Source organism: Ambystoma mexicanum, chromosome 2q (assembly GCF_040938575.1).
Source record: "Ambystoma mexicanum isolate Mex_15411 chromosome 2q, UKY_AmexF1_1, whole genome shotgun sequence".
NCBI lineage: Eukaryota > Metazoa > Chordata > Amphibia > Caudata > Ambystomatidae > Ambystoma > Ambystoma mexicanum.
Genome location: NC_090924.1, coordinates 202,890,062 through 202,914,162, shown reverse-complemented (window position 1 = coordinate 202,914,162; position 24,101 = coordinate 202,890,062). Strand labels below are relative to the sequence as shown.

The following is a 24,101-nucleotide window of genomic DNA, read 5'->3' as shown; positions in this document are numbered from 1 at the left end:
GCTATGGGACGCAGAGTCATCTCGTCTGCGGCGACGACGATTAAAGCGGCCAATGCCTTGGCTATCGTGGCCCGCTACGACAGGGAGCTCTGGTACAAACTGGCTCCCCTACTGGACTTCTTGCCGGACGACAAGAGGGCAGAGGCCCTGGAGATCCTGCAGGAAGGTGAGGTGGCTTCGGACCACGCCATTACCGTTGCGACGGACATCGCCGACACTGGGTTCCGCCAGTTGGGCAACGGCGTTTGCCTTAGGCGGCGTGGATGGCTCAAGGCTACGGACTTCCGTCAAGACGTTCAGACCAGAGTCCTGGACATGCCCTTCGATGGGAACAACCTGTTTGGGAAAACAGTGGACGATTCCCTTCAGGCCATTAAAGCGGACACCGAGACGGCCCGGGCCCTTGGAGTTCTGCAACAACGGCGGACCCCCTTTCGGAGAAGCGGAGGCAAGGGCGCCTCCAAAAGTTCAGGCGGCGGTTTCTCCACCTACCGTCGAGCGGCCCGCTCGTCGGCTCAGGAGGCCTACAGAGGACGAGGCAAGTCTGGCGGACCCCGCCGTCGTCGCCAAGGAGGTCAAGGCGGCAAAGCCTCGTCGAAGCAGGATTGAACCGACCGTGGGGTCGGGCCCCCACCGAAGCACCCCGGTGGGAGGCCGGCTGGCGAGCTTCGTCAGCGTGTGGGAGTCCATCTCCACCGACCGTTGGGTGCTGGACGCCTTGGCCCGGGGCCACGCGCTCGAGTTTCAAAGAAGGTGTCCGCGCGTCCCCCCCGTGGCCAGGAAAGAACTTCACGTCCCTCAACTTCTCCTGGAGGTAAAGGCGATGCTGAGGAAGGGCGCCATCGAACTCGTCCCAAAGAGACTTCGGGGCTCCGGAGTTTACTCGAGATACTTCCTCGTGAAGAAGAGGACGGGGGGATGGCGCCCCATCCTGGACCTGCGACGTCTGAACAAGTTCATCAAGGCGCAAAAGTTCCGGATGGTCACCCTCCAGCACGTCCTGGGTCAGCTGGAGGAAGGAGACTTCCTGTCGTCGTTGGATTTGGAGGATGCCTACTTCCATATTCCCATCCTGAAGGGGCACCGAAAATTCCTCAGGTTTGTGGTCCAAGGGCGTCACTACCAGTTCAAAGCCCTCCCCTTCGGACTACGGTCGGCCCCCAGGGTATTCACCAAGTGCCTTGCACCGGTGGCAGCGCAGCTGCGCCGCGAGGGGATCCACGTCTACCCCTACCTGGACGACTGGCTCATCCGAGCCAAGACGAGGGAGCTCGCCCTGGATCACACGGCAAGGACCGTCCGACTTCTCACGGACCTGGGATTCTCCGTGAACTACGCCAAGTCTCATCTGGTACCCGCGCAAAACGCACCGTTTCTGGGAGCGAAGCTCGACACAGTGTCTCTTCTGGCCTCCCCGTCGGAGGAAAGGACCAGGTCCATCCTGGGCAAGGTACAGCGGATGTTGGTTTCCGACGCGGCCAAGGTGAGGTCCATCAAGTCCCTCCTCGGAATGATGTCTTCCTGCATCTACCTCATTCCCATGTGCAGGCTCCGGATGCGCCCGTTGCAGGAGTTCCTGGACGCGCGCTGGATCCAAACGACGGGCAGCTTCGAGGAGAGGATCACACTCGACGAGAGTTTCCGCCGAGCGGTCCGGTGGTGGGGCAACCGCACGCATCTGACGGCGGGCATGGACTTCCAGACCCCAGACCACCAGGAGACAGTGACCACCGATGCCTCCCTGGAAGGGTGGGGAGCGCACACCGAAAATCTGCACGCAAGAGGCCTTTGGCTCCCGACGGAGAAGTCCCTCCATATCAACGTCCTGGAGCTCCGTGCAGTGTTCTGGGCCCTCAGGTCCTTCCTTCCGTCCCTCAAGGGCAAGGTGGTGAGGATCTTCACCGACAACACCACCACCATGTTTTACATCAGGAAACAGGGCGGAACCAGGTCCCCAGCGCTGTCCAAGGAGGCGCAGGACCTGTGGCATTGGGCCGTCGCCCAAAGGATGTTTCTGGTGCCGTTTCATCTGGCAGGAATAAAAAACACCATCGCCGACTCACTCAGCAGGGAGCTGCGCTCGTGCCACGAGTGGGAACTACGACAGGATCTAGTGGATCGCCTCTTCCGACGGTGGGGCACACCCCAGATTGACCTGTTCGCGACGGCGACGAACTCCAAGTGCCGGAGGTTCGCCAGCAGGTTTCCCCAGGCGAGGAGCATGGGCGATGCCTTCTCGTTCCCCTGGGAGGGCCTGTTCCTCTACGCGTTCCCTCCTTTGCCACTGCTAATCCGGCTCGTCAACCAGCTCAAGAGGTCACGGTGCAGGATGATCCTCGTCGCACCTGCGTGGCCGAGGCAGATATGGTTCCCGGACCTTCTGGACTTGTCAGCGTCCCCGCCAATCAAGCTGCCGGTGGACGCGGATCTTCTCTCCAGGGAAGGAGGCGCCATCCTCCACCACGACCCGAAATCGCTGAACTTGCAGGCCTGGCTCCTGCAGCGCTAGAGTTTGGAGGATACGACATACCGGCCGACTGCAGAGAGGTTCTTGCAAAGGCCAGGGCGTCCTCGACTCTTAAATGCTACGGACACAAATGGAAGAGGTTCTCTGTCTGGTGCTACGCACAGAAGATTAACCCTCTACGGATTACGGCTCCCCAGGTACTGCCGTACCTGCTGACGCTGGCTTAAGCTGGACTGGCACACGCGTCCATCAAGATTCATCTTGCTGCGATCTCCCGATACACCAGAACCACGGGCCGGACGTCCTTGTGGTCTCATCGTCTGGTGAAAGAGTTCATGAAGGGACTGTTCAGATCGTTCCCGCCGGTGAAGGCTCCGGCCCCGGCGTGGGAGCTCAACGTGGTGCTGTCCAAGCTCATGGGACCTCCGTTCGAGCCTCTGCACTCGACCCCGTTGAAGTTTCTGTCGTGGAAAGCAGCGTTTCTTGTGGCCATCACCTCCGCACGACGGGTGGGAGAGATCCAGGCCCTTTCATGCAAGGCCCCGTACTTGACTTTTCACGACACGAGGGTAGTGCTCAGGACGCACCCCTCCTTCATGCCCAAGGTACCGTCGGACTTCCATCTCAACGAACCCTTGGTGTTGCCTGTGTTCTTCCCGTCGCCTTCGTCGCCGGCTGAGAGGACTTTGCACTCGCTGGATGTGGCTAGAGCGCTGAAGTTCTACGTGGACCGCACGAAGTGTTTTCGGAAGACGTCACAACTCTTTGTGAACTTTGGACCTGTCAATCAGGGGAAGGCTCTCTCGAAGGCTTCCATTTCCAGATGGCTCTCCGGCTGTATCATGTACTGTCATCGGTTGGCAAACCGACCGCTGCCTGGCCGTCCGAGAGCCCATTCCACCAGAGCGATCGCAGCTACCACGGCGTTCCTTTCTGGTGTGCCCCTGCTGGACATATGCAGGGCTGCTACGTGGAGGTCGACGCACACCTTCACGAAATTCTACTGCGTCGATCGGGATTCCAGGGAGGAGTCCAGGGTCGGCCAAGCAGTGCTGCGCAACCTGTTCGCCTGAGGTGAGCCTGGTGAGGAGGTAAGATGCTTAATGTTGAGTTTGATGTACTGCTTAATGTTGAGCCGTTGCCACCTCCCGTGGTTGTGCATGTGTGTACTGCTATGTATTCTTTATTCATGAGCATGTGAATCCATGCCAGACCCCATGCTGGAGAAGGAACAAGTTACTTACCTGTAACTGTTGTTCTCCAGCATGGGTCTGGCATGGATTCACATGCGAACCCTCCCGCCTACCCCTCTGCGGCTCTTCACTTGGTCATACTGCCACTTCACGTGCTTCCAAATCTGAAGATGGCTGCCAGAGGCGGTGCTTAGGTAGAGGGCAGTCATTGGCTGTGGTCAGTATGACGCAGAGACCAGTGATTGGTTGTTACTACGAAAGACAGATCAGAAACGAAACTGATACTGGTTTTTTCTTTACCGAGGATTCCCAGCCTGACGACGGGGAATATTCATGAGCATGTGAATCCATGCCAGACCCATGCTGGAGAACAACAGTTACAGGTAAGTAACTTGTTCCATACAGGGTCAGGAGGTGCCGATTTCTTTTCGACAACCAAGCTGACCTGTTGGCGTTAGCCCAAGGGTTACACGCAGCTAGTGGGCTGGACACGTCTCCAGATGTTGAATTTTATCAGAGTTAGCCTTATATACATACCCATGCTAAATTTAGGACCTTGGTGGAAAGGGTAGTAGACTGCCTAGGTTTGAAGACCTTTTCAGCACCTGTTCAGGGCTACGAACTGACAGACATCTTGGATGAAGGTCCTGTAACTGAGCATAACATGCCACGTAACCTGCCAATTGCAGACCGCCTAGCCTCCTTGTGGCAACATCCCTGCTCCATTCCCCCGGTCATCTCTAAATTTAAGGGGGAAGTACAGGCCAGCAAGAGGAGATCCACCTTTCCTGGCTCCTCACCCTTCTCCAGAAGTGTTAGGGAGAATTCTCTGTAAGGCTAATTTCCCAAACCTAGTGAGTCCCCCAGCAGCTTTGCTGGATTTTTTGGGGTTTATTTTTTTCTCTCCTGCTAAGAGTGAGATTCTTTTGCTCCCACTCTTAGACATGATTTGAGGTGTTCCTTTAACTTTCCATGTGTTTTATGGGCTATGGGGTCTTTTACTCCATAGGGTCTCGTGTTTTTTTGATGTGGGTTACACAGCACCCTCCGTGCCGTAACCCAGGGGTGTCGTAGCGACCCCCCAAAATAGACTCCATACCCTGGGACTGACTACTGTCTCCCAGGGCATGTAAAGTCACCATTGGCTTTGCTAGTCCCAAATTATGAACAGAAACCGGTACAAACCATCATATTGTGGACGTACTGGTCAGGGCAATTCGATTGCCCCGGGGTCTGTTGTTCGAGGGGGCACGTCTCCGTCCCCCCTTATCGAGTTTTGGCTGGTGGCAGTGGATACTAATTTTTATATTCGACCGCGAATATATCTCTATGGGATTTTCCCATTGTTCGAGGCTACCAACTTTAATTATTTAATTCTTATAGTCTCGAACATACAGCCGGTTTATTTATTTAATATTAATTCGCCGGTTGGATTCTAAAATGGCATTTGTGTTCTCTTCTGTGACTCCAACCCAAGTCGAGCCCTTTGTTCCACTTTTTGGCAGGCTTCTCCACAGAAGCCTCCAAAAGTGGTGTCACTCTGTCTGGGTACCACAGGGGGTGTGGGAGGGGGTTTAGGCACCCTGGACTGAGTCACCTTGGTAACTCAAGTCGCACTCTTGTGTGATTGGCCCAAGTGGTGAGCCGGCCGGCTCACCACTTAGCATGCTGGATTGACAGCTAGGCTGAGTGAATGGGGGTATTCTGCATAAAAGCAGGGCTTTGGCGACTGGAACTTCAGAAGTCGCCACAGGACCTAAGAATCCGAGAAGGGAGAAGCTGAGCCAGCCTGCAACGACGACACCACCGGTGGAGCCCTGCTGAACCGTCTCACCACTTTTCCCAACGACAGAGGAGATCTCCAGCCCGGAGAGTCTTCTTCCTTCGACTGGTGGGGAGAACCAGTCTACCTTTTTTTCACCTTCCTGGAGCATCTCGTGGCCGCCTTGCATGTGCCAAGCACCCCTGGCAGTGCAACGACCTTCATCCTTCCTCCACAACGAGATGTTTTCCTCCTCTCGACGATGCTGCGACTTGCACCCACTGCCAGGAACAACTGCCCCCGCTGGAGGATCCTCTCCATTTAAGGTATTGTGTTCTGCCTGGCTTCCCTTGCAACCGTTTGAACGGGGTGTATTAAATCCTCGTCTCTCGAACCTGGGTTAGCCTGGGACACCTTAGCTAACTTTCCTGCACTGAACTAAACCTTTTTCGAAATACCTCCACAAACTTTGAAGACTCTGTGTAACTGTCTGATCTTGGGCATCTTCGCCCTGGCTCCCTTGAAAGTGGGCCTGGCACCTAAACTTCCTTGCTCACCAGTAGACGGTGCCTTCCTAACTTGCTGTGGTTCTTTAAAAAGTGTTTAGTGTGTATGCTTCATAATTCTGCTTTTCCCTCCCTTTTTATTTAACTTGTTGAGTGCCATCGAACGTTAAGCGCTCACCTCTGTCTGGAAATAAGTGGTGTTAACTAAGACTTGTCCAACAAGTAATCAGGGATGTACATATGATAATAGTGATATTGTTTTGAACTTATCTTACCAATTTAGTGCTAGTGTGTTTTATAAGTGTGTGTTAAATAAATAATTATATACTTTTACACCCAAGCTCTGGTCAGTGTTTGCTTGTGCTACTGTATTTCTGTACCTATTGTGTATGCTCTGTATACTGCCTAACTCTTCTTGAGGGAAGCCTGACTGCTCAGCCACAGCTACCAGTGAATCTGTGTGGTACAGACTGCTACCAAGTGGGTTTACTGCCAAACACCTGTAGTCTTAAATCTTTTGCAGTGGTCCCTAAGGGAACTGTACAGGTTTCTGCCTAACAAGAAGGGCTTGTTGTACAGGCAGCCATAGTCACCACCAGACCTGTGGCATCCACTTCAAATCGATTTGGACAGAGAAGGTAAAAGGTTGGACGCAACGGGCAAGAAGGTCATACTTCTGGCAGAATTGTGTTAAAAGCTACCTGTGGATTTACGTGGAGCAGGCAACACAGTACATCCCTGAAGGTGAAATGCAGAATGAGTTTACACAGCTGGTGGATGAAGGGAAGGGGGGCTGAGGGGAGTAGCCAAGCAGTCTTTGCAGACGGACCTGGACGTGGCCGACTGCGTTGGTCATTGGATGGGGTCAGTGGTAGTATTGAGAAGGCTAGCCTACCTAAAAACCTTTGGTTTCTCCCTGAACGTTCAGAATAGGGTACTGGACATACCTTTCGAGGGAGAATTTCTTTTTGGCCAGAAGGCTGATGACTCTCTCGAAAAGTTCAAAGAGTCTAAAATAGCTGCAGATTTGCTGGGCCTTCCTGCGCCGCCGGCCCAACCTGCCTTCAGCTTTGCCTCTAGGGGCATAGGCTACAGGCGCTATGTGCCTTACGGCAGGAAAGCGCAGCTCCCACAGGTCAGCCAAGGCCAGGGGCATTTCTCGCATCCAGGAGGGGCAGAGGGGCTCCTAGAGCTCAGCGAACAGCAGCGGAGGTGGCACTGCCCTCTAAGCCACTTTGATTTCCCCTCCCACGGCTTGCCAGTTGGTGGGCATTTGGCAGAACATTGGCCCCAGTGGCAGGAGATTACCTCCGATGCCTGGGCCTTGCAGCTTGTTCGGTGGGATTGTTTACCTATTTTAAGGAAACCACCAGACAGACCCCCACTGCCTCTAATCCAACTGGGTTGTCAATGGGTGCCATGGAAGAGTTACCTCCCGATCAGAAAAGGTTGGTATTCCTGGTATTTCCTGGTACCCAAGAAAGGAGGCAGTCTCAGTCCCGTTCTGGACCTCAGGGCCTTCAACATGTTTCTGAGGAAAGACAAATTAAGGGTGGTGACGTTGAGAGAACTTGTATTAACTCCTCTAAAGACCTGATAAATCAGAATCCTGCAGCAGCCGGCCAACAGGACCAACCTGCTGGTTTTAACTTTTAAAGAACCCTCATTAACTGAAATGTCAGGTATGCTTAAAACCATGCATCCCACCAACTGCCCAGGCAAACTATTTCCCTCTAAATACATATTAGAGCACAGAGAATTGTTTGCCCCATTCCTGTCGATTTGTTAATTCGTCTTTTTGTACTGGTATCATCCCCCAGTCCATTAAAAATGTAGCAGTCACTCCCCTGTTGAAAAAAGTAGGACTGGATCCCTCGTGTGCAACAACCTTAAGGCCTATCACCAATACCCTGTTTTTCCTTAAACCTATCGTCAAATCAGCTACTGTACAATTGCAATCCTAAGAACTGGATACCGGTAAATTACATGTGAAGCAATCTGGTTTCAGGAGTTTTCACAGTAGTGAGACTGCATTGTTGGATTTGCAGACGTACATGCTTTCTAAATTGGAACATAATAAGTCGGGGCTGCTGATGCTGTTAGACCTATCGGCAGCCTTCGACTTGCTAGACCATAAAACTCTGCTTGATCGGATGTCTACTGTTGGAGGATTCTCTAAAAATGCCATCACCTGCCTCTGATCCTTTTTGGAGGGCTGCCAATAACAGGCATTTTGGGGTGTTTGTGCTTCAGAGTCACAGACCACGACATGCAGAGTCCCTCAGGGGGCATGTCTCTCCCCCCCCTAAATAACATTTATATCCTGCCCAATGTGTTGAATTAGAATCACTGGGGATTTTCTTCTGCAACTACGCTGACGATTTCCAACTGGTGTTGGACATTACCGGGAACCATGATATGGACCAACTGACGCTGGCAGCGGCCTGTCATATCATAAAACAATGGATGTCCACAAATTGGCTCTGTTTAAACGCTGCCAAGAACGAACTGATGCTTTTCGGTCCCCAGCAGGCCCAATTTAAACTAGATCAGAGGTATGCATGTTTCACCATCGATGGCAACCAAATTAAAGTGGTGCAGAAAGTAAAGACACTAGGTACATACATGGAGGAAAGTCTGGACTGCGAGGTGCATGTTACAGCAATGTTCACCAGCACCAACTACCACCTGAAGGTGCTCAGACAAGTGGCACTTCTAGTCTTAGTGGAAAATCGCATTAAGCTTGCGAGGGCGGTGGTCCTCCCAAGCGAAGACTATTGTAATGCCGTACTGGGAGGTGCCAATAAGGCTGACATCCAACAACTACAGAAAATCCAGAATGCCGCAGTACGCATCATCTTATCAGATGAAACACTCAAAAGTCCACTAGCGCAGCCAGAAAAAAACTCCACTGGCTCCCCGTTGCAGCCCGTATTCAGTTCAAATGGCTAACAACCTGTCATAGATGTATCTTTGGTAATGTTCCTTTATACCTGAAGGATAAGATCAGCATGTACTGACCCAGGAAATACCTAAGATCAACCGAGGGCTTCCTGTTGGAATTATCTCGGGTAAAACAATCTTGTGGTTTAGGTCGCGCCTTTCAGATCCAGGGTGCCAGAGCATGGAACGCCCTCCTTTCACAGCTACGAAAGACTGAGGACCATCTTGTCTTTCGTAAACAGCTGAAGACGATGCTGTTTCACTAGAATTGACTGTGCTCAGCTACAAGCCACTTTCTCTGTCTCTCGGCGCCTAGATACCCACGGGATTTGGCGCGTTGCAAGCTTAATAACATAACATAACCGAGACATTCTCCACGCTCTCGAACTTCAGGACTGGCTGGTGTCAATAGATCTGCAGGATGCATATTTCCATTTGCTGATGCATCGAAAGCACAGAAAGTTTCTGAGGTTCCCCATAGGGAACAAGCACTATCAGTTCAAAGTGCTTTCCTTTGGGTTGACCTCTGCTCCAAGGATCTTCACCAAGCTCATGGCGGCAGTCGCGACTCAACTCAGGAGATCTGGGGTCCATGTATTTCCGTAGGTGGATGATTGGCTGATCCGAGGGAAGTTGGCTGGGCAGGTCCTCTCTCATCTGGAGGACACCTGCCTGCTACTGCACAGCCTGGGATTCTCCCTAAAATTGAAGTCCCACGTGACACCAGTTGAGAGGCTCCAGTTCATTGTAGCAGTCCTAGACACTCTGGTCAGGAAGGCCTTCCCTCCGGAAGCGAGAGTCGACAGCATAGCACAGATGGTACACTTGTTCCGGAATCGCACCACCTTACCGGCGGCTTCCTTCCTCTGCCTCTTGGGTCTCATGGCCTCCTGTATTTTTCCAGTGCCAGAGGCAAGGCTGCGCATGAAATATCTACATTGGCAACTAAGAAGTCACTGGTCACAATACTTCGGAGCGCTCATGGATCCTCACAAGGTGTCCAGCCAAGTGGTCCATGACCATAGCTGGTTGACTGACCACAGCAATCTTATGGCAGGGGAACCCTTCTGGCCCCCTTGGCCTCAGACCAGAGTGGCCACAGATGCATCTCTGAAGGGTTGGGGCGCTCAATGCGAGGATTTGCTGGTGAGTGGCCTTTGGTCAGCGATGGAAGCCAGGTGGCACATCAACAGGCTGGAGTTGCGAGCTATCAGGCTAACCCTGATGTTTTTCACCCCCTCTCTCAAGGGGAAGCATGTCCTGATTCTGACGGACAACACAGTGGCCATGCACTACCTGAACAAGCAAAGTGGCATGCGCTGCCTCCCTCTCTGTAGAGAGGCGATGCAGCTGTGGTTCTGGTTGATGGAGAACCGGGTTTCGGCAGTTCATCTGGCGGGGACAGAGAATGGCTCGGCGGAGGCTCTGAGCAGGCAGAGCACGGTCTCGCACGAGTGGGAAGTGTGCCAGGAAGTCCTGCAAGAGGTCTTCTCTCATTAGGGTACCCCTTTAGTGGATATGATTTCCACAGAGTCCAACAGGAAGTGCAGGCAGTTTGCTCGAGGGAATTCCCAGCGAACAGTACTATTCCTATACTCTCAAAACAGTGTGCGACACTATCCCATAAAAGTTAAATATCTAAAATACTATCATTGTGCCAATCTGGTGGCAGCTGTGATACTGTCCGGGGCATGACACCCAGCAATTAAAAAAAAAAAAAAAAGGGAAAAAAGAAAAAAACAGTGAGCCCTTGTCCATACCCACCAGAGGCTTCATACTAAGGGCATTTCTAATAACAGTCAGAATTAGAAAACTTGATGTAATAAACTGTGAGCACGGCAGACCCACCATCCTCCAAACAATCGGGCGCGATCAACCACCTGGAGCCCAACAGGGTTCCTGACTGACCACGCCTAGCCTGCAAAGCCCCCGGTGGATTCCCTCCATATACCTGGTGAGAGCAGCAGGGAAATATACCGCACAATACGACTCGAACAAGGAAACGCCACTGCACTGCGAGATCCGGACACTGTGAACTGCCAACAAACGACCCTTCAAGCAGTTGGTGGAGCCTGAACATTGTTTACCACAAAAGTGTGGCTCACTTACAGCTTGGCACCCATCACAAGGTGGAAGAGAAGGGGTGAGGACCCTCGGATTATCCGGAGGCAACCCGTAAAACCCGACTGTTTTACAAAGGCAATCCAAAAATGGGTAGAGGTACAGTGGAGAATCTGTTGCGTAAACTCCACTGCCTCCAGCGAATGGGAACAGTGCAAGCAATTGCACTGCAAACCATGGAACGGGGCAGAATAGACCCAACTGAAGGGGTCTACCTCACCACGTACAAGGAGGGAAACACTCGGCATCAAACTGAAACTAGGGGGAAAGCAAAAAAGAAAACAAAACCCTGACTGGAAAACTCTAAACTCTTGACCCCAACCGCGCCTAAACACGCACAAGACCTCAAGGGATGCTTACTTAACACACGGTCATTAAATAAACACACTATATGCATCCATGATCTTATTGTGGACAAAGCCATTGACATCATGTGCTTAACAGAATCTTGGCTACAAGAACCAATTGGCCCAACCAGCGCTATAGCACTCCCGCAGGGTTACAACATACAGTACACCAATAGGGAGTCAGTGCAAGGAGCGGGAGTCGCTATAATTGCACAACAAACCATTCACATGTTCCCTGCGACTCTAACATGCAATGGATATGAAATCTTCATCTAAAACACACATCCTCAAAAAACAACTGCCTTAATATTGTCTTGATTTACTGACCCCCGGTCACAATGCCAGAATTCAACAACAAATTTACTCAGTTCCTGAGTGGCGTAAAATCACTTAACTCATTTACCCTTGTACTAGGCGATATTAACAGATGGAGGGGAAATCCCAAAGACAAGGAAGCAACAGGCCTTGAGAAAACTCTACACAACATAAACTTCCACATTAAAAACTCAATCCCGAACATGACAAACGGCAACCAGCTAAACTGGGTTATTACGAACAACCTTGAGACGAACTGCTACAAGGCAACACCTTGCATTTGGTCGGACCACTTTAGAGTATCCTTTACATTGATCATACCCCACACAACTCAAAAGGGTACCAACAAGGCCACAAGGGTCACATGTAGAAATTATAAGTAAATAGAAAGGTCTCATTTAGAGAAATGCATCAACCGTCTCCGTGATAACCTGGGTATCACTGGTCAGGCTCTGGTGTGGCTGACTTCTTTCCTCTCTGACTGACCCTCCCAGGTCCAACTTGGGTCCTTCCTCTCCGACATCTTTTTCTCTACCTGTGGTGTCCCCAGGGGTCTAACCCCTCTCCCTGGCTGTTCAACCAATACCTGGCACTCCTTGCCCACCGCATCGCCGCTTTCTGTCCCAACTTTCAGTGCTATGTAGATGATACCCAGCTCATTTTCAGGCTACCCTAGGCCGCCTCCTCTCCTTCCCTCATCTCCGACGGTCTGTCTGCCATCCAGGAATGGTGTGCCACCAACGACCTCTGCCTTAATGCCAGTAAAACTGAGATTCTACTCATCGGTACACCCACTCCCTCCTTCCCTGCAGCGCTCTGGCAGGCCTCTCTTGGCCCTCCTCCCACCCCCACCTGCAAGGCTAAAAACCTTGCGGTCATCTTCGACTCTGCACTCTCCTTCTCCCCTCACATCTCTAACGTCTCTAAGAAGTTACACTACCAGCTGCACCTCCTTAGAAGTATTCTTCCTTTCCTCTCCTTCCCCCAGAAGCTCACCGTCTCCAGAGCCCTGGTCCTCTCCAAGCTGGATTACTTTAACAGCCTCTGTCTAAATCTGCCTGACTCCACTCTCCGCCCTCTGCAACTTATCCAGAACAGGACTGCGAGACTTGTCCTTGGCCTCAAGCCCAGGGATCGTATCTCTCCAGGACTGAAATCTCTGCACTGGCTCCCAGTGGCTGCGAGGATGGAGTTCAAATCCCCCTGCATTGTACACAAGGCCTTCTTGGGTCTGGGGCCGCACTACCTTCAACTCTCCCTTCCTAAATATCTTCCCCCTTGAGCTCTTCGCTCATCTGCCTCCAACTCCCTTAGGGTCCGTCGCTTCTCCAAGCAACGAGTTGCTGGCAGATCACTCTCTTCGGCAGGGGCCTCTCTCTGCAACAGCTTCCTGCCTCCCTTAAACTCGAGGAGAACCATCTCCGGTTCCGGAAGCACCTCAAAACCTTCCTCTTTGCTTCTGCTTTCTCTCCTCCCCTCCCTTGCTGAATTCCTGACTGAAATTGCACTGGTTACCTGGCCACCCTTTCTGATCTCTGGCCCAGGCCCTGTCAATTACCCACTTGAACAGCCTCCCTGGCACTCCCTTGCACTTGGGGACTGTTTTTCTGTATCCCTTATTCCCCCTACCAGCACTTGCATCTACACATCCTTCCACTTGCCACTAGCTGGCTGTTTTTTTTATCTTTACTCCATTTCCCATGTACTGCACTTTCCCCTCCCCTGCGCACTTTTCCTTTTCCCCGCCCTTCCCCATGCACTTGCGCGATCTGAATGACACCTGGCCTAGTAGGATCGTTGTCTGTCTTCCCTTTGTTCCCCCCCCCCCTTGCCTCGTCGCGCCTTGAAACACTTGTGTATAGGCGCGTTATAAATGCCATATCATATCGTAACGAAATTTTAGCTGACATTACTCAGCAGGCCTCCTGTGAGACCACCATCCTTAAATATGAACACCACATCACAGCTTTAGTTGACCTAAAGGCCCCAATCCCCCCTAAACTGGTCAGACCTAATAACCACCAAAAATGGTTCCACCCCGAACTGACAGCTCAAAAGAAAGAAAAGAGAAGAAGGGAAACCAGATGGTTAAAAATCCCATCGAAGGACAACAAAGAGAACTGGAAGGAAATAGAGAGAAATTATAAAAAGAACATCTTTGAGGCTAAGAGCAACTACTTCACCAACTAAATTAAATTAGCTGCTAACGCCCTCAGCAAGCTCTTCGAAATTTTAAAATCTATAGAAAAGCCTGCTGCCCTAACACTCAACGTTCAATCCTTCACAGGAAGAATGCGACAAAACGCAGAAGGCTTTTGTAAGCAAAATCATCAAAGCTCGGGAGCTGATAACTGCCCAACTCAACAAAGGCAATACTGAGCAAGCAACTCCATCAGAAAAACTGGAAATATCTGAACAATTCTCGTTCCACTCAATCACCACAGAAGACATGCTCAGGACTCTAGCCTCAATGAGGCCATCGTCATGCGCTGAAAACCTACTACCTCCTAAAATAATTCTTTATAATGCCGAGATTTTTGCACCTCTTCTTACCAGAATAGTGAACAAATCCTTTCAGGATAAAATGGTACCCAATAACATCAAAAGAGTCACAGTTACTCCCTTAGTGAAGAACCAAACATAGACCAATTGCAACTTTGTGCTCAAAATAATGGACACCCAGATACAGGTAGTGAACAAGGTTAAGACACTGGGCATGACACTAGAGCCCTCCTTAAACTCCAAAGCTCAAGCAACCAATGTGAATAAAAACTGTGCATACTATCTTAGACTTATCAGAGCAATCAACCTTCTCAACGAAGCAAACTGCACCATCATCGCTAGAGCAACCATTCTGTCCCGTCTAGACTATGGTAACGCACTACTACTTGGAGCTAACGAGCAAAGTATGAACAAATATCAGCTAGTACAAAACAACACAGTCAGAATAATCAAACAAAAATGGAGAACGTAAAATGTCAGCGAAGATCGGAAAGAGCTACATTGGTTGAAGATTGAAGATCGAGTGCTGTTTAAATCCATGACACTAGTTCACAATTGCCTACATGGGAGAGCTCCAGCATATCTGAAATCAAAGATTACCCAGCACGTATCACTCAGGTCAGAAGCACTAGGGCTCATCATAGTAAAACCACACAAGAAAGCAAACGGCCTAGCGAGAGCCTTCCCAATCCGTGCAGCCACAATCTGGAATGGCCTGCCCCTAAACCTAAGATTAGAGACAAATCACCTTGTTTTCAGAAAAAAACTGAAAACACACCCGTTTTAAATTGGACTACAAGACAGTTAGCAGTATATGCTGAACACACCAATGTTTGGTTTACCTCCGCTGACCAAGTGTCCTGTTTCTTTGTATTGTCCTTGCCGTCCTGTCTTTATGTTGGCTCCCCCATGCCGTGGGCTTTCGGCACCCTACAAATAATTTTTTTTTTCAAACGGTGTGCTTTGGGATGCGTTTCTGGTGGATTGGACCTTCCCTCTCTACTACGACTTCCTTCCAATTCCTGTAATTCCTTGGGTTCTCAGGAGGTTCAAGAGGGTTGGGGCATCCTTGATCCTGATTGCCCCGGGCTGGGCAAGGAGGACGTGGTACTCTTACCTTCTGGATCTGACCATCTGCCCACCTCTCAGGTTGCCTCGGCACCCGGATCTACTAACCCAGTCGGAAGGTCGGGTGCTTCACCTGAACCCAAAGTCCCACAACCTACATTTGTGGCTCTTGAGATGAGATATGACTGGGAGCTCTCTGAGGAGATACTTGAGGTGTTGCTGGATGCACGCAGACCATCTACAAGATTCCTGCATGCGTGCCAGTGGAGAAGATTTGAGGTGTGGTGACGGGAACGCGAGATTGACTGCATCTCTTGCCTCAACACTACAGTGATGGAGTTCCTTCTGTTACTGACCTCAGCAGGCCCTCAGGTCACCACAGTCGAGATATTTGGCAGCCTTGTCTGTCTTCAACAGGTCCCTGGATCAAGGTTCATATTTTACGATCCGCGTTCTGGCCCAAGGGCCTTGTGAATGCGTTTCCGCCAACTCCCTTTGTTGTCCCGCATTAGGATCTTAATCTAGTTCTAACTTTCTTAATGGCGGCTCACTTTGAGCCCATGCATACCTGTTCTTTGTGGCTGCTCTCTTTGAAGACCGCTTTCTTAGTTGCCATAACATGCCCCAGGCGGGTTAGTGAATTATAGGCCCTTTGCTGCAAACCACCCTTTTCGCGTTTTTCTGGACCGGGATTTCTGGGGAAGGTATCAGAGTTTTATCTGTCACAAGCCATAGACCTGCCAGTCTTTTATCCACCGCCGCACCCTTCTAAAGAAGAATAGCGTTTCCATTGGCTGAATCCCATAGAAAGAATATTACAGTAAGTAATTTCTTCTTTTCCGTGTGGGCTGAAACGGATCACCTAACCGCATCACTTCTTTTTAGCGCGCATTCCATGCTTTTTAAATTTTTTAATTTCCATTCCTTCAGCCACTTCCCTAACGCCCCGTCCCTCTCCGGTGCATGACATTGTCCGTGGGTTTGTCTAGTTGCACCTCTTGTGACAGTTCCTTCCTGGCTTCAGATTCTCATGCACTCTGCCTGGAGTGCCTCTTTGACCACCAGTGGGACGTTTGCATTGCGTGTGGCACACTTACACATAGAGCTTTAAAAAAATACCATCGACTTTGGAAGGTGATATTTCATCAGATCACCTGAAGTCCTTCTTGTCGAAGAAGCATCAAGGCAAGGTTCATTTTTCCATCTTCTTCCTCCAGGTCACCTCAGTGGAGGGAATCCTCTTAGGTTTCCTCTGCTGAGAAGGGCAGCCTTTTGACTCTTCAGCATCATTGTGCTGTACCGGGGTGCTCCCCAAGGCCTGTATGGCTATTTTGAGTGGTTCAAGCGACGAGGGGCCTTAAAGCTCTCATACTGGTTGCAAGCCTAAGGCCCACAGGGCTAAAACCGGCCAAGTGGCCAAGGTGCAACGCTGCTCTTTCAGTGTCTAGACCTGAGGGCACACTTTAATGTACCATGACTGCCGGGGGATCAGATTTCTGATTGCAGATTAGCTACCGAACACCCTCTAGAGGTCCTCAGTGCCTCCACCGGAGGCTTTCGAAGGATTGTTCGGAACCTGTGCTCAAGGCCTCTACACCAGAGACACTAATTTCCTGCGCACCCCTGAGTAGTAACATAATAGCAGCCACCACATGCTGGTAATCAGCAATGTGAAGCACACGGAGTCCTGCATCTCTTCATGTGGTTCAACCACCTCGAACATGGCAGCAGGCCATAGTGGAATGCAATATCCACGTCCTCCAGTGAAATTGCCACCAGCGGTCTCGAGGCATGAGCTTTCATCCAGTCGTCATCTATGCGCACCTCTTGGTGAACATCATATCCACTTCTTCCCCTTGGTCTTCAGACACATGGTCTGTTCTGGTACATCAGCCTTGCTGAATTCCTACCTCTCACGTCACATCTTCAGCCTTTACACCCTCCCCTACTCCGTCACAGGACTAATCCATTAAGGACAGATTTTTCTCAAGGTTTATCAGGCTCATGAGATCAAGTAAAATGACTGATTTACTTAAGTCCCTCATAAAATAAGTTGTACATCCTCTAGTTCTGCCGGTTTCTTCATCAGTGGCAAATCAAGTTCCACAGTTAACCTCGGACTCCTACATTACCAAATGTGCTGGAGCCCCCTAGGGTTCCTTCACCTCCTCCTCAGGACCCTCCTCCTATCAAAGGTTCGGAAGTTTCAGACCAGACAAATCTCATCTGCTGTACTGGACAATGATAATGAAGCAGACGAAGAGGACTTTCCATCCTCTGCGAGATCCTCCCATGATTAGGCTGCTGGAATATCCTCATTTCTAGGTAGCCCTCCTCCACCACAAGTCCAATCTGAAGGTGGTGTGTTTTTTAGATGATGTACTGGCAATGCAAGCCTCAGGGTTGCCAGGCATCCGTGTACAAAAATAAGTCCTGGAATTAGCCACTAAAACATGGCGAAAACCGAACTCCTGCTTACCTACAAGCAAAAAGATGCTCTCAGCGATCTCTTCACCCACAACTTCTTCTCATCTGTGGCGGCTGCGGCTTCACTTTATGTAAAGCTCTCGTCATCTTCTGCTTAATTTACTTCCTCTGCTGTCGAAGGAAGACGGAATTTTAGAAAGATATTTAAGAAAAGCGTACTCAAACGCTGCATTACATCTAAGATTAGCACTGATGCATTGTTGGCGGCAGCCAAACAGTGCCTATGGTGCTAAATTGCACACTTTTTTACCAGACCTCCCTCCAAATAAACAGACAGCATCTAAGTCAGACCAGAGACAAAGCAGGTGGCGCAGGACCTCTTCGAGTCCACTGTTCATATAGACTATGCTAGTCTGAGGATCTGTATTGGAGCGGCTATGAGACACAAAGCCTGGATGAGGACCACCTGATTTACGCAGGATGTGTGCAAGACCGAAGATTAGACCAGTCATTTGATACCAGTGACTTAATCTGTTCCTCTACGGATGAGGTATTTAACAAGATCAACTCTATAACTGTGAAGTTATTAGCTGTCCTCAACAAACCTCAAGGTAACGGTCACACTCCAGGAAAAACTCTAGATCCAGAACCTTTTGGAGGACTCATGGGCTATTTAAATGGGGGTGCTCGCATTCTGATAGATCTGCACTAACGCATCGCCACAAACCTACAACAGCGACTAAGGGTTTCTATGCCCCACTCCTCTTCAACTGCCTCAGAACCAAAAACAATGTGTTTTGCGTCCAAGCCATCTGAGCCAAACATATTCAGTCATGGCATATTTCCATAATTTCAAGGGTTTTTCGTATTCCTTTTCCTTTCTGCACCCCTTCTTCTCCTCTGATTCAGATAGGTTCTCCTGCACTAGAAATATCGAAACTCATCTAAATGAACGCGGTGGAGCAAGCCCCGACCTCTGAACAGGGTCATGCGTTTTATTTGCGCGTTTTCTCCCGGCGCAAAAGGAACTATACACCGGGCTGATGGTAGTCTTTTCTAAACCTTTTTCTTCCCCTACAAAAATTCAAGATGGTGATGTCATCGCAGATTGCCCAATCTCTCAGTGTAGGTGATTGAACATTTTCGGTGGATCTAAAGAATGCTTAATTGCATGTGTAGATAGGGATGCCTTATCACACGCTCTTCTGTTTTTCAGTAATGAATTGTCACTTTCAATATACACTGTTCTACCTTTTGGCCTCAATTCCACTCAGCGGGTGTTCGCTAAGCTAATGAATGCTGTAGCAGGCATGCTCAGACGGAACGGTCTACTTGGCTATTGTTATCTGGCTGACTGACTGGTGTGGGGTTCCTTCCAAGAGAAAGTATCCAGAAATCTTCGGACATTGTTCAACATCCTGTTTGATTTTGGGGTTCTCCACCAGTCTCCCCAAATCGGTGCTTCAACCAATCCAGATGCCGACATTTATCATGGGTATTTCCCACTCTGGAGAAGCTAATAGTCACATGTGCCTTCCCACTTTCTGGCCACAGAGAAAATGATTGCATGGTGATTTTAGGGGCTTCTGGCCTTCAGGCAGCATGCATTCTTTCAGTATCTTTTGCTAGACTCAAAATGGCTCATTCTATGCATCTCATGCAGAATTGGTCATAAGACAGTCAAAAGAACATTATCAGCATCCATCTACATCTGAGGCTGTATCTCCTGTAATGTCAGAATGTTTAAAATCTTTCAATAAGGGCTCCTTGGAATCCCCCATCACCTTCAGAAGGTGATTGCCAAGTTCAAGAGGTCTGACCTCTACATTCTAATTTTGGTGGCTCCCCATAGGCCTGCGAGAATGTGGTATTCTCTGACCTCCACCTGGCAGTGGAAGCGCCATTACTGCTTCAACCAGCACGGGATCTCCTGTTTCAACTGTGGCTGCAGTTCTCCATCCTTTCCCTTACTTAAGTATTTTGCAAGATATAACCTGAAGGCAATCCAAGTGGCTCTAAGCCCAACCACAAATCTCAATATCACAGTAAGTGTCTGCGTTTCTGCCATTGGGCCTTCGAATACCAGTCAAATCCTCCAATGTGTTACAATGACAGTGTTCTACCTTTTGACACTCTATTTGGCTAAGTACGGTGTTCGGGTTGTAACCTGTAGAAATTATCTAGCTGCCATAGACCCAAATCACATCTTTTATCGCCATCTGGATGGTCTTCTCAGAATGTTCCCATTCACACAAATGCTTTGATCCTGTTTGTCTGGGCGCCCTGAATCCTGTGGGTGTGTGCAGTGGTTGAAGTGTATGAAAAGAAGTAGTGGAACTATGTACCCTCCCTGCCTGCCCCCGCTCCCCACAAATCCCATCACCACACCCCTCCCATGCACAATCTAAACCCCCAAACTAACACACCTGCTATTTAACGGAATGTTCAGTGCAGTGCACTGAAGGGCAAGCTTCAACTTCTTCTTACACTTTTATTTTAAAACTAAACCATTCCAGAACGGTTTCTTTTCAAAATAAAAGTATAGGAACAGTGAAACTTAAAAATAAAAAGTATAGGAGCACCGCTCTCGCCCACTTGGACCTCTGGGTGTGTGACGCCTCATATAAGAATTAAAATAAATAGTGAAAAAAACACCCAGTGTAGGATCTTAACATCCTACTCTAAGGGTTTGCTCACAAGCCTTTCAAACCAATTGCTATAGATGATCTCAAGCTGATCACTTGGAAAACTGCTCTTATGGTACATCTGACATCAGCTAGGAGAGTGAGATTCAGGCTTCCTGCGGTGCTGTTTACAGTTTTCCACAAGGTTAAGATGGTTCAGCGTATACATCCCATCTTATCCAAGATAGTGTCCTCATTCCAGATCATTCAGGAGGTTTGCCTTCCTATGTTCTTTCCTCCTCCCTCTTCAAGAGCTGAGGAGATTCTTTACTGCCCAGACTTCAGTAGAGCTCCTTATTTGTACCTGTCTTGTGCAAGACCTTTCTCGACATATGAAACTATTTAGGTTACCTTCGGTGGAGCATCAGCTGGTCATCGGACATCTAAAACCTCAATCACTCGAATTATTTTTCCTGTTCTTGACTTTAGAAGATTCCTCCACCTTGGCTTTTCCGAAGCAGTTGCCTTGAGAGCAGCTATCTGGTCTACATCTTTGGCATTTTGCGAGCATCACTGCATGAATGCTAGTTCGCATTCGGATGCAGTATTTGGACAGGCAGTCTTGAGAAATGTTTTCTCCTATTGCAGGTCAAGTTCCTCTTTCCTTTATGTTCTGGTGCTGTGAAATAGCCCATACAGTATTGATAAAAGGGGACTGGACATTGTAGTAAGAATAAGTTACTCCCTGGAGTGACTTCTGCACTCCTAGTTGTGACAGCTTTGCCACAAATAATTGCTCCTGAGGCTTGTAGGACGTTCCAAGGGTGTTTATTTCATATCAGAATACAAAGACTGGCTGATGTATAGTGTCTTGGATTTTACGGTCAATCAGGTCTTGGGAAATGTGGGAGCTAGAGATGTCCCTCTTTCTACTATCCATTGAGCGACCACTGCCTTATCCCAGGCGTCAGTAACTGGTGTTCGTATTATGGCCAAGTGACCAGTCTACTGTCTATTTTGGTCTTCGGCTGTTGCTAGTTTCCCTAAGCCATTGGCTGACTAATTCTCTACAGTCGTCAAACTGTACGAAAAGAAGTAGTGGAACTATGTTCCCTACTGGCCTTCACCGCTACCCACAAACCCCATTGCCGCACCCCCCCCATGCACAATATAAACCCCAAAGCACATGCACCTGCTGTTTAAGGGAACATCCAGTGCAGTGCACTGAAAGTGCAAGTTTCTACTTCTTCCTACACTTTTATTTTAAAACGAAACAGTTCCGGAACGGTTCGTTTTTAAAATAAAAGTATAGGAACAGTAAAACTTATTTAAAAGAAATAGAGGAGCACCGCTCCTGTCCGCTCCCGCCCACTTTGACCACTGACTCTCTACAGCTTTACATCTGTCCCTCTCCTAGCCCCGCTTAATGTTATATGGGAGTTTGGGGATGGTGCCTTCTTCCACACAGTATTTATTGCTCACCACACACGCACAGTCTCTCCTGGCCCTTTATTGCAATGTACAAATTAACCTTTCATGCTTATTTATTCATTTTATGGTATTTCTGTTTTAAGGGTAAATGTAAATTGCCTAATCTTGGTCAATGTTCCTATTTGCTCTAGCATGCTTGTATTCACAATAAACCTGCTGATTTTCATTTTTCAGCTGTGCAGGAAAGGAATTCATATGCAGTTAGTGTGTGGAAGCGAGTCAAAGCCAAGTTGGAGGGCAGAGATGTGGATGCCAACAGGAGAATGTCTGTTGCAGAGCAGGTCCGTTTGATTTTTCCTGTGTATTTTGAACTTCCTTGTTGGAATCATTTTTGTTGAAAATAATTAAATGCATTTTACTATGCAATAGATGTTTTTATTTTGGCAATATGATTACTGACATTTTCTTTGGAGTAGCAAAACTTGTGTGTGATTTTCAATAAGTACAGAAAATCTCCTGTTCTAGCAGATACATTCTCTCACAGATTTTTCATCTTTGAAATATCGTGCTGAGTTTTCTCAGGGAGTCGTCACTTTGTGAAAAGAAAATTTAGCATGTAACGTCTGAAGTCTGACTTTGAGTCCTGCAAGAAGTGTGGCAGACATCTGACCTGCACCTTCATGCATTTGCTGTCTCAACAGATATCACAAAGCCAAACAGAGTGGGGTCATGCAAATCGATGCAAATCAAAGCAGTGCAGGAGTGAATGGGCACGTTCTTCTTGGTGCCTACTAGGAAGACAATGCTGAAAAATATGGCTCTGGAGAAATTAAACATTCTGAAGTCCAGGCATGAAAGGACATCTGATCGGACATGTCCTTCCAGGCTAAAAGGGTGGCTGGCAGGGGGGACATGTAAAGGAAGTGGCGGAAACGTCATCAATCACATGGTGAGGCTTCAGCATCAAGAAAATAGTTTCACTGGTCCATGTTTCCGAGGGATGGTTGAGGCAAAGACTCCATTCCACAACTTGTGGAAGTAAAAACTATCTTCTTTCCCTACCTCAACATCCACTCCGGAAGTTTCAGATGCCTTCACGGTTGTCATGCTGCAGATAGTCGGGCATGCTCTTCCTACACTGAATAGGACCCCAGTTCCTGTTGCTCCTCAAACTGTGCAGGGCATCCACTCGTCACTGGATTCCTAAGAGCTTGGCCAAGACTATTGTGCAGAGAGAGTTAGCTTTAATGACGCCTTTGGCCCCTGTCCTGCTTCCTATGGGCACCACCTCACCTTCCATGCCATAAGTCTCTTCAGAGTCTGCACTGGTCACCCTTTTTTTGCCTTAGTCGGTGTGCCTCTCTGGTATGCTTCCAAAGCATGAGGAGGAGGGGGGGTGCTGGGAATATTCAGTATGGTCTTCAACTTTCAAATGAACTGAAGAAATGTTCCATGCTGGAAGAGTTCATAACGGTTTAACCCAATTCCCCCTTCTCCCGCCGCACCCCTGCTTAATTACTTAACATGACATCAGGGGCTTATAGATAGAGCGAGCCATACCAATTGACCTCAGTTCCTTTTTATGCGCACTTTGAACACTATGTGGAACACCACTTGGGTATAGCTACATTTTGAGTGCTTCATGCCTAATACACAAAGGCCTTCTTGGCCTTCAAGCCCTGCACACTTTGCTGGAAGCAAATGTCTGTGTCTAACCCGCATAAGGTATGCTTCTAATGACTTGAAGCTTGTGGATACTGCCAATCCATGAACTTCAAGTCGCTTTGGGAGCATGCTGCAGAACCTTCCTCCACAAAAGGGATGCTATGGCTCAGTTGAAGTCGCCAGTGTATGATCCTTCTTCAAAGATGCCGGATGCCTTTGCGACCATCCAGTGGAGGAAAGCTCTTTGAAGGACAAGAAAAAGAAGCAACATGAGAGATTCTGCTCTCCTAAGGGCTCCAAGCATCCCCCATCTTCATATTCCTTGAAGAAAAGGAGTAGTCACTCCCACTCCAGGGACAAGGACAACACCATGGAGGAATCGCCACCTACTCGGGTACTGTTCATCACTAGTACCCATACGTCCCCTCCCCTCTCTTCCATCATTGTGGGCGTCCCCCAACATGGGGACAGTACTGGAACCTTTGGCAGCGAAAAATTGATGCGCTTCCCCTTGAAATTTAGCAAAGTGCGTGGAGGCGTATATATGGTCGCCGTAAATAATATCGCCGGGAAAAGGTTGCAGCGATATTATATGGGTGACCATATATATGGGGAAAGGCGCAAAAAAAAAATGTACAAAACAAAATGAAAAATAAAAGTTTAGAGGTTGCGGGGGTGTCCCCCGCATGTTCCATGCAATAATGTTGCCACAAAAAACGGCCATTTTCCG

The 24,101-nt window shown here is 49.0% G+C and overlaps 1 protein-coding gene and 1 long non-coding RNA gene across 2 annotated transcripts in view; one reads left to right on the top strand and one right to left on the bottom strand.

The window, feature by feature from the left end:
* The window catches only part of LOC138569287 (uncharacterized), a 339,714-nt gene that overhangs the window by 211,403 nt on the left and 104,210 nt on the right, over nucleotides 1-24,101 (bottom strand). The window lies entirely within an intron of this gene.
* SMG1 (SMG1 nonsense mediated mRNA decay associated PI3K related kinase) overlaps nucleotides 1-24,101 on the top strand; it is a 2,768,248-nt gene that overhangs the window by 2,682,361 nt on the left and 61,786 nt on the right. The window contains exon 62 of the mRNA XM_069647131.1: nucleotides 21,941-22,047. Within this exon, the coding sequence (XP_069503232.1) occupies nucleotides 21,941-22,047 (107 nt within the window). The remainder of the gene's footprint in view (nucleotides 1-21,940; nucleotides 22,048-24,101) is intronic.